At 39.0% G+C, this 11550-nt stretch overlaps 1 protein-coding gene across 3 annotated transcripts in view; it reads right to left on the bottom strand.

Annotated features, from left to right (window-relative positions):
* The window catches only part of rabgap1l (RAB GTPase activating protein 1-like), a 135307-nt gene that overhangs the window by 4307 nt on the left and 119450 nt on the right, over window positions 1–11550 (bottom strand). For all 3 annotated transcript variants that reach the window (XM_049589036.1, XM_049589037.1, XM_049589038.1), the window contains 6 exons: window positions 9055–9147; window positions 4872–4982; window positions 4019–4123; window positions 3107–3190; window positions 2526–2597; window positions 254–454 (listed from right to left, as the gene is read on the bottom strand). In XM_049589036.1, coding sequence (XP_049444993.1) covers window positions 254–454; window positions 2526–2597; window positions 3107–3190; window positions 4019–4123; window positions 4872–4982; window positions 9055–9147 — 666 coding nt within the window. The remainder of the gene's footprint in view (window positions 1–253; window positions 455–2525; window positions 2598–3106; window positions 3191–4018; window positions 4124–4871; window positions 4983–9054; window positions 9148–11550) is intronic.

The following is an 11550-nucleotide window of genomic DNA, read 5'->3' as shown; positions in this document are numbered from 1 at the left end:
ATGAGCAGACAAAGAAAATACCTAAACTGCAGTAATAAGGTAATAAAGTGCTGAATGTGCAGTAAACTCAGTTATGTTAATAATAGCTACAGTAAAATACGTGTTTTCTTTGTGATACTGACTTAGACCTTTATAGTAGTTTAGCTTATATCTATTTCTGTAAGAGGACTCCTACAGTCTTAGTATATCATCCTGCATCTCTGCAGCAGGTGTTATCAGAGTTATTGACACCACTGTTCCTGGTGCTGCTGACCTGGATGCGGCACTTGGCCTCCACCAGTTGCAGTTTGGTCTGTGCCAGCTCCAGCTCCAGTTGTCTCAGCTGCTCCTTCAGTCCGTCCTTCTCCTCGTCCAGCGGTTCGGTGGATGTCTTGTCCCTGCCCGGGGACGAAGCCTGGAGGGACCCCAGGGTTGTAAACAGGTCCTTACAGTGGTCACATCCCATTACTTTACTCTGTACGGGTACACAAACACACACGTCTGTTAGCAGAGGCTGGTGGGTGAACATACTGTATAGACACGTGGATACATTAAAAACAGTTTTATTTTAGATAAATAATTTAAGATAATGTTTTTTTTTTAAAAATTCATGATTGGGGTTGTAACCAGCTGTTGGAATGCACCCATCGTAAGTCACTCTGAAAAAAAGGGTCAGCTACATAAATAAAATGTAAATCTTTAAATTAACTGCTCATAGCTGCTGTAGTGCCCTGTTACCATAGGTAGGGTTCTGTAGTAAATCTCAGACATGAGAGGAAGTGAGACAATAACACTGACATATACAGTATTCCTCCCCTGAATACTTTCGATTGTTCCCTCCCTGTGTTGTATCCCGCCTCTACTTCCTGTTTCAAGGAGCAAAACACTACATTAGAATAATGTCCTGAACTTTTTCCAGGCCTGCAGTGATGTACTGCCACACCCACAAAGAGCAACATCACATCTGAAGAAGGGCTAAACAAGCTGGTGGTTCTTTATGGGTGTGTGATAATGTACCAACCTGGGCTTGTCTTGACTGAACCAAAACACAGACCAGTCTCTGATACAACATATTGTAGCTTTAGTTAACAGTTTGAAAGTCTCCTAACATGCTTCTGCTACCTTCTACAGTAGCTGTTCATTAAAGGGATAGTTCTAGTATTTAAGTGGGGTTGTATGAGGGACTTTTCCATAGTCAGTGTATTAACTACAGTGGAGGGCGGTTGGCATTCTCCCAGTTTGGAGCAGGCAGGAGTATCGCCACGGAAGCTAAGCAATGTGCTGCTGTAGATGGGGGGCAGTAGCAAAAGCTTTAGCCACCTAAAAAAACCAATATTGATTTAGGTGGACGCTATATTGAGAATATTCTCATAGCTTTACTTTGATGCAGACAGCGTTTTCCGTTGGGGGAACTGAAGCTGTTATATCGCTCTCTACAAAGCTAACAGACTACATTGAAGAAAACAGTAGTTGTACCTTACAGAACACAGCAGCTGCTGGTCTACCGCTGCCTCCATCAGTTAAGTTAGTTTGCGTTTTTGTGTGACTTTAAAGGGTTAGTTTGGCTTCACCAGTTTTACACAATCACACAAATAACCGATCAAGGCAGCGGTAGATCAGTAACTAGTGTTTTTGTCAAAGGAAGAGAGCAATATAACATCTTCAGTTACCCATCTGAAAGAGGCAAGGTAAAGCAGTGACAATATTCTAAATATAACTTACACTTAAACAGATACTGATTATTTTTTTTTAAGTTTTTCTGCTGCTCCAGTCCACAGTAGTATATCAGTTAGCCTCCGTGGTGGTACTAATCCATCACACTGACTCTGAATAAATACCTCACACAACCCCACTTCATAAAATCTGAATTAGGGGTCGACAGATAATTGGCCTGGCCGATTATCGGGGACGATATCCTAAATTTTTAGTGTTATCGGTAAAAGTGATTTTTTTTCCACCGATATGACGATATACAGTTTTGTTTTCCTTAGCTGTGCTGTTTTGCCCCTGGCATGCTTCTCAATGCCTGCACATACCACTGTAGGCTCTTAAAAGCAAACTCAAGACCTACCTTTTTAGCCTGGCTTTTAATTGAGCTCTCCTTTATTTTATTTTATTTTATTTTATTATTATTATTATCATTATTATTATTATTTTATTGTTTTTCATTTTATTTTTTTGAATTTTGCATTTATGATTATTGTGTATTCATTTTTTATTTATTTTTATTAATCTGCATTTATTTAGCTGGCATATTCAACTTCATTACTTATTTATTTATTTTAACTAATTTATTTTCCTATTTATTGAAAGATCTAAAATTTCATTCTTTATTCTGAGTTTTTATCTTGCCTCTAGTGTTTCTTTGTCAGTGTTTATTTTTTTTTATTCTGTGTCAACTATGATTTTTACAGCAGACATATATCGGCTGTAAATATCGGCTATCGGTATCTCTGTTTCATAATAATGTGTATTGGCATCAGCTCTGAAAAAAACATATCGGTCGATCCCTAATCTGAACTATGCTTTCAGCAGTGTAATCTCACCCTGACGATGTCCAGCTCTTCTTTTGTTGCTGCCTGCTGTTTTTCCAGCCTGGTGCTCAGCTGGGAGCAGATCTGAAACATACAGAGGAAGTGTAAGAGATGACACAGTTAAGATTTTTTATGTTGTCTCCAAAAAAAGTCAATTGAGCAGTAACATCCCATCCATCAAAAAACTCTTTTCACACTGACACATCTCCTCATATTAATACTGAGCTTCACCTTATATGTAGTTCAAACTTTATTACCGAGTAACTCTGTGTAAACAATTACTGTAGCAGCAAAGGATGTTTACTAAATTATACAAATACAATTAAAACAATACTACATGTTTTGGATGCTGCAATGAACTACTTTACTCTGAACTGATATGTTACTTTTAATTAAAGTACAAAGGTCATTTACTACTACTTATATCACCTTTACTTATTTAACACTCTGAAAACAGTTGCAAAGTGTGAATAATACATGAAAGGTAAATAGTCCAATGTACTGGCTGTAAATGAGCAAATAAGAGTATTCTTTTTATGCCTTTTTTCATTTTAAATATAGCAGATGGATTTAGATCATTAAAACTATCCAACCTGTTTGTATTCAGCTATGATTGCTGTGGTTTTCTTGATCTCCAGCTCTGCTTTTTCTAGCTCCCTCCTGAACACTTCCTTCAGCTGGGAGAAGAAAACAAGATGACAAAAACATAAATCATAAATTAATGAGTAAGGTGAGCTGACATGACACTGTAACATAATGCTAAATACATATGCAAATGTAAGGGTGATAAAATACCTTTGGAAAGAAATAATAACACTCACACATCCACTGGGGAGACTTTTAAAGTTATGATGTAAATAGCGTTCTGCATCAGTTTCTCTTTAAGCATAATAATTAGCGATATTCGCCATTTCAGTGATCAATAATAACCACCGCTCACAGGAAATATGAGTTTAAAGATACACTAAATGTTAAAAACATAGAGGTCATACATTTTGTTGGGGTGTAATTGAGCTGCTGATTAACACTAATTACACAACTACCAAGTATCATTTAAAATGGTGATTATATTACCTATTTTATAGGCAACTCTGCTGGATTTCTGTTTTAACTGCCTAGGACACTCATTTTGTGTTAACAAGGTGACTTATAGCCATTAAAAGCCATCTGCTGATGCATTTTCTTCGGTCACTGACTGAAACTGATTTAACTCAATGATTACTAATTGTGCCATTCAGTAGACAGTCAAACACAGTGTTGCCATTAAGCCAAATTGACAGGACAAACATTTTATGTATTTATGTATCACTTTATTTATGGGTGCCTTTTGTGTTCAGTTGAATGCTCAAGTACCAGAAAGACAGAAATGCATTCACTGCATGAAATATCGTTATCCCGATATCCAACCAGGTTATGGCATATCACATAGTAGTCCTAGTTGCCGCACAATAATTTGGTCAAATATCTGTTTTCTTTTGTGACTGTAAACCGAGGGCAGGTGTTACCTGCGCCGTCTCCTCCTCCTGTCGTCTCTTCTCCTCCTCCGTCTCCACCAGGCGTTGCTTGGTGCTCAGCAGCTCTTTGTTCAAAACATCGGCCTTGTCTTCTGCCTGAGTGCACAAATACACAATAACACGCACAGACCTTTCATTTAATACCAAATCTGCAACTGTAATGCAGTGCCATTTCCACACAGCCACCAGAAGGCACACACACATTCAAATGCAGCACTGGAACATCTGCACCTTTATGATCTTTAATATTGACTCATTAAAGTTCTAGAGAGTCACACTGAGAACTGTCCAGTGTGGCCGCAGAGGTATACTGATGTAGTGAGTTGTTTGGTCTCAACCATCTCTTATGACCCAGTAGAAGTGTGTGGTGGTGTATTTATCTGCAGAGACTCTGCTCTCTGCTTGTATTTTCTTCTTTTCTTCTCGCTTTGCGATGTTGAGGACATTCCTGGACACAGGACGCAGGTGAGGTCGGGACTTTATAAAAGGCAGCAACCATGGTCTCAGAATGTAAGCAGCATGCAGGAAGGAAGCACTGAAAATCGCTGACCCAGGGCCAAAAAAAAAAAAAAAAAAAACCCAAACAAAACAACAAAAAACATAGCACCTCTGGGGTTGGCTATCACTTTCACTTTCGCTGGCGACTCTGTTTACAAACGGTTGCCAACAATTCTTGCATAGTATGGCGTGTCATAGCCCCCCATCCTAGCCTTGCTCATGTTGATCCTTTTTTTCATGTGCCAGGAGAGAAGCTACAATCCAGCAAACTACCATATCAGCTTGAAACATAGTAAGCAAACTATATGTGTGGGTTTGACAACGTCCTGTGGAGCTGCTGCGTTACCTGATCGAGGTCGTTCCGAAGGGCAATCTTGCTTGTGACCAGCTCATGGGCCAAGTCGTCATTCTCCTGCTCCAGTCGCATACTGGCTTCCTGAAGACGACGGTTCTCCCTCTGGACAAACACACACACGGTTGTACAATGTATTAGTGTCTGTAATGTCAGTCCAGATCACGTTAGATGCACTTCAGAGCAAAAGCCTTTTGAAGAAATGATGTTCGGAGTCTCTGAGAAGTGCCTCAGTTACATCATACTACAGAATGTGATGTTTTTGTATGAATGATGTGATGTAAAGAAACATTTAGCATCTACAAAGTGATAACTGAAGTAAGACAAACATTATTAACTCAACGGTGTATTTTAATGTAGTTCTATTTGTTTCCATTTCAATTTATCATTGTAGCCAGAAAAAGTTTCCCACCCAGGCCCACAACCACAATTACACACATTCATACACACACCACATCATCTTAAAGTCCCCATTGTAGACCATTAGTGAAGTCTCATGACTACTGGTCTGCCTACAAACAGTCTCACATGACAGCCATGCCTCAATTGGACAAAACACGGTTATGAGCTGTCGCCTGACCCCGATATCCTGTCACTTCTACAACTATGGCCTCTTTAACCCCTTATTACTTGCACACACATACATCCATATGTTACAAATGTAAACTATAAATTAAAGTAAAAGTAAAAGTAAAATTTGGCTGAAGTGTTAGAGCACCTTTTATACAGTGATGCCAGCATGAAAAAGTGAATCACAAACTACAGATATGCCTCAACATCTAAACATAAACACACACAGTCACATGCTTAGGAGACAGTTTGTATGTCGCTCCTCGGATTAAATTAATCACTTCCTGTGGGCAGAGATGGGTTGAATGCGGACAAACAGAGGAAAGACCTACATTGTCTTAGTTTGTGTTCATGGGCAGTTCTTCTCTAATGCAGCCGTCTGTACGTCATGTTTTTAGACTGATTTAACATCTGAGTCTTTACAATAAATCTTACACAGTCTACCTTTTAATATCTTGCAAAACAGTCTACATTAGCCAACTCATATCCATCAAAGAAATTATAAACTCTCACAAATCAAAGCTTGGTGTCTAGGAATGATCATTTAACATGAGTAAAAGCTGTAAGCACAAGAAGCTGAGCAAAATCTCTCTTATTAAAATCCTTCTTGGAGCAGAGACAGCTTACCGTGCTGCTGTCCACAGTCACAACGTCTTCATATTGAGCCTCCAGCAGCACAGACTAAACTTAAACACATGATCCTGACAGGAGTTTCCCTTCCCAGCCAGCCTCACCCTCTCGCTCTCCTTTTTTTCCCTTTTTTCAAGGTTTTTATTTCGTATTAAGATAAACACTTAAAGCAGCCAAGAAAATGAACAATTGTCTGACAACATCACACAGATTTCATACGTAGAACGCACGAGATACAAAAATACCAACACACCCTGAACAAAACAACACTATGAGTACATACCTGATACGAAAATGTTGAATTACAGTAAACATAAAGTCACTAGAATCCAAGACTTCAGCGTAAACATGTACGTTTTAACCCTGTGCTAATTTACAAGCAGCAACATTCCTGTTATGTCTCCTTTTTGTCCTCCTGCTCTGTAAGAACGTCTTTCCACTGGCTGCAGAGGAGATGGCTCTGGTCCAACATCTTATCAACAATAAAAGTCCTTCCTTCCTTCCCTCCACAACCAGCAGCTTATATAGTGCTGTTGTTTATGCCAGCATATCACGCTGGTTGTTTGTTTGCTTTGTACCTTTACGTGAATGTTTAACACAGCTTTTTCTTTTATACTTGACTTGATTCGTATATCTTTTAATCCCCTCACAGTTACAAGTTTTTAAATATTTCATCAAGCAATTCAGAGTTTATGTGACTAGTGAGCTACTCACTGATGTGTTGAGCTAATAAAAGGCAGGTTTCTTGTTTGTACCTGAACATTACAACTCATTCAATGAAACAAGCTGACGCCTGCAAAATATTTTGACTCTTGGTTTCAGCTTGACCACCGAGCATTTTTGAGTCTATTCAATGAGGCCAAAGGAATTCCATTTGCCTTGCAAGGCCAGCCGTGCGTATACATCTGAAATTTGGCTTAAACTTGAATAGACACAATGGTACAGCAAACCAAGTTTGACATGTTTACACTAATCCAGTACATTATGAAGCTGAGGGTCAAACAAGGGAGGTGTTTCTAACAAGTAAGAAAACTGGAACAAACTGCCCTCCAAAACTACCAAAAATAGGTGTCTCTAGGTGACACAGCTATCATACAACACAAACACTGTGACCTCTGCAGATCCTGATAAAGACTGTCTTTTAAGTCAGACTACTCTTGTCACTAGCCATGGTCTAAAAAAAAAAGGCTATTGCAGTTATTAGCATTACCATTTTAGCATGCTTAGAATCAGTATCACAGTGATTGTGTTCCTCCCCACTAAAGTAGCTGGATATGTGACACTGGTGTGCTATTTTATTGCTAGGAAACAAATGTTTTTGGAAATCTGACAAGTCTGTGACTTAACCTTCCTCTTTGAGGAGTAGTACATCTCCAACTAAGAATCTGTACACTACTTCGATAAGGTGTATGTTTTCCACATACTACATGCAGCAGTAGGTATGTATTATAGATGAACGTTCAAAAAACTCACAGCTGTTACTTTAATTTTTATTAAAAATGTCAAGACCACAAAAATGAAGCTCAGCCTAAGTTCAATCAGGCAGACCTTCTTTATGCTGTATCTATTCACAATGCTCTCTCTATCCATATCCCTCTACTTCCACTAATCAGCTGACTGGGTGTTCCCTCTCCTAGTTAGCCAATCAAACTTTGCCACGATATCCTTCAGCCATTCATGTCACTGCTGCCAAACTTAAATTTGGTCTCGTCTCTGCTCCTGTCAGCTGTCATTTTAGGTGGAATTGTCGCACCCTCCTCCACCCTATTGACCTCCAGTCACCCTATCCAAAGCCCAGGACAAACTCATCAAAAGCCCACTCCTCTTCACATCCAGATCCTCAGCTCCCTCTCCATCTCATCTCATCTCCACCATCACCACCACCAGAGTCTAGACTCCATAGGGGTGGGGTTCCCTGATCTATGTCTTTACCACCCTCCTGGAGGAGATGACATCATGATGGGGTCTAAACGCCAAAGACTTTTCACATTTCTCATACTTACATGCACATGTATATAATCTCTCAGAACAAGTCTCTTCTGATTAAAATATAATCACTAATAATAATGACTGTTCCCTGACCTGATTATGAAAAAACACAAATGACAGATTTAATTAGGTCCAAGAGAAGAGAGGAGCAAATAAGTAGAGGCGATGCTATCTGTTCACAGCTTGTCTGAATCTCTTAATATCTGCCTCACCTCTCCTGTTTCTACCCTCTGAAGATAGAGTCACTATCAGCAGCCAAAAACCTCTTGACAACACCCCGGCAGCGTTGCCCAAAAATAAATGTTATAGATGTTTGGGTCAATAATGATAAAAGTCTGGGATGTGTAAAAAGTCACACACACACACACACACACACACACACACACACACACACACACAGTTCCAGCCAGAACAGTGTCACAAATATTAACAAAGGTACAGTTTGACAAAGCAGTAGCGTACTCACAGAAGATTTCTAATCTTAGAAACATGGCTAATTTTAGCAAATACTTACTAGATCACAAACTCTGAAATACATCAAAGAGCCGAGCGTTTTCTTACCATCTCTAAGACTGAACACTTCTCTGAGAAGCTATTGAATTAGAACCTGCAGAAAACAAGGTTGCTCTCACATAAATACACTGTATGTGTCTTTGTAATGTGGAAAGGACGGTGGGTGCATCCCCATGTGGTATGGTGACTAAAACAATATATGTAACGAGTAACGAATGTAAGAATAGTAAGCTATCTTGCATCCTAACGTCTTGTTTCATGTGTCAGGGCTGGAAATTAGTTTTTTGTCCACTGGCCACTGTGGCTGATGGATTCCAAACTCTACCAGCCCATTAATAGATTATCCTTGTTTATTTTCACTGGTGAGCAAAACAAATCTAGCAGCCAGTTAAACATTTTACCAGCATTTGAGTGGTGGCTAGTGCTAATTTCCTACCCTGGTGTGTGTGTGTGTGTGTGTACGTGCACATCCTACCTGGAATCGGTCGATGGGGTCTTCCTGCTGCAGCTGGCTCTCTCGCAGTGTCTGATATTCCTTCTCAAACTTCTTCAGCTTTTTGGTTGGAACCTAAAAACACCACAAAAGTATGTTGACGTCATCATTTTAACTTTCACACACCCAAAGCTGCCTGATTAAACCTCTGCCAAGCTCATAATTTTGAGAGAGGAAATGAGTAATTTCCACTAAAAGCAACATTTTGTCTTTTAATACTGATCAGTGAAGCTATTTTAAGAGTAAGTTATCATGTTCAGCAGGTGCAACTTTCCTGCATTCTCCCAGAGACAAATACACCAGTTTGCAATTCACTTGAGAGGTCAAAGATCAACTGAGGCTTGTACTCAGTTAAGTACAACATCCAGGTATCACTCATATATTTATACTACAACACTTATTCGATATGGTATGAGAAAAATATGTGAAGATAATGGTTGATCTTACGCAGTGTAGTAAAAATTAAAAGCTCCACTTTTGAGATCACCAACATTAAAAGGAACTAACAGGGTCAGAGGTCACAACAAATAAACAAGACACTAACAGATATCCTTGTGACACAAAGTCAAAACTGACTGAACTAACTGTGAACATTACTGCTGAAACATTGTGGCATTGTGGTCTGTGCTGCACAGTTTCTAATTTGTATTTCATAATCTGCTCTATGGCACATTTCTGTATGATGTCACACTTGATATGATGTGAAAATGCAAATGACCCACATTGCACAATTGTAGTACATTTGACTGTAAATCTGTAACCGCCTTTTATTTTAAGAATTCTTTTCAAACACCAACAGTCGCTTGTTTCATGCAACGGAAACTGGGGTGATGTACAGACAAAGATGCCTGAGCTCTGATGTAGTCAGTGCTAATGAAAACCAACTGTGTTGCTATCAGTGCAATTTCATTCAAAATAAAAATATTAAACAAAACAATATGAAGCCCTCCCTTTACAGTGCAAAATGGGAGTTAAATGGATGTTTTAAGGTGCAATCTATAACTCAAAGGTGAAAACAAAACAGTAGAGGCAGCCATTTTGCCCACACCGAAGGACAAGACAACAAAAATGATTTATTGGATTAAAACAAGCCTACTATACTTTTAATGTGTGCAAATCAGAAAAACACATGGCTATTTCTGTCTTTACATCTCTTTTTTAATTATATGTAAATATTTATGTAGTTTATGTTGTCAAAAACACTGATTGGGCCCCTAAACATTTCTCCATCAGCATCTCCATCAGAACATCTAAATCTGTTGTTGGGGTTGATAGTAAGCCTAAAAGTAAATTAGCTCCTTTTCTTGAGTGTATTTCTGATGAATGTTGTCTGAAGTACTCCAAAGCAAGTCGTGATAGCTTGTTGAAACAATCTGCCTCGTTAAAGTCAATCCAAATCAGTTCTGAATCTGTGACCTTCAGTTACAATGATACAGAAAGGCCACAGAAAGTTTAACTGTGTTCTCCAAAGCCCATCAAAGCTCCTTTTAATCTCAGAAACCACCAAGCAATGCAAACACGACATCAAAATCTGCATCTCTGCATCTCACATAAACATACCCCATACAGTATCAGCCAAAACAATCTTCTGTGCAGTGTAACTGTCTCTGAAATTCCTTGTCAAAAAAAGCATTCAGAGCTCAAGGATCATGTAACTCCTTTAAAACTCATTAACACTAAAACAAGACTTTTAATCAAAGTAACAAAGAGAAAACACCCAAAATACAAGCAGTGAAATATGAAACAACACTGATGACTGATACTGAGCTGCATCTGCGTGTGTGTGCTTCAGGTGGGTGGTAATGTTATCTCCCCTGTGTGGAAACAGTGTTGCCATAGCGCCCACCGCTAGGGCTGGGGATTCCAGGTCAGTCTCAGTCACATGACCCACTCTTCTGAGACTGGCATGTGTGTGTTTGTGCATGCATGTGTGTCCTTTATTGTCCCGTGTTTAAATCCAGTCAATCACCTGATTCACTACGACATGGGTGCAGCTGTTTTATGTCTTGATTCATGTGTTACATACATGAGAAGAGACAAAAAGAACCTAAAAGCCATCAGTTCATGTGAAGTTAAAAGACAGTCCATGTTTAGAACAGTGAGTACCAAAGCTTTCATGACCTGGGTACAGGTTTGAGCCATCAGAGGAACACACTGCACAGTTACCTAATCAGATATGTCAGAGATGATTCATTTAAGCTTGATTTTCAGCATTCAGTCATATTGTCCTCTGTGTCTCAAATGTAGCTGTTGTGACAAATTGATTTTCCCTCTACAGCAATAAATGTCCTTCCCTTCCACTTGTATGACTTTTGATTTAAACACATATTCTCCCTCAGTCTGATGCTCTGATCTGATCAGATCTGTAACAATAACAATAAATTGTACTTATCAGGACAGAACTAACACTAATATTGTCATTATTGAATTCAGTTCTTTAAAAACAGCTATTTTGTCTTTCTCTCATCCATTACTGTA

Source organism: Epinephelus fuscoguttatus, linkage group LG10 (genome assembly GCF_011397635.1).
Source record: "Epinephelus fuscoguttatus linkage group LG10, E.fuscoguttatus.final_Chr_v1".
Classification (NCBI taxonomy): Eukaryota; Metazoa; Chordata; class Actinopteri; order Perciformes; family Serranidae; genus Epinephelus; species Epinephelus fuscoguttatus.
Note: the sequence above shows the minus strand (reverse complement) of the source record. Positions and strands in the feature narration are given on the sequence as shown.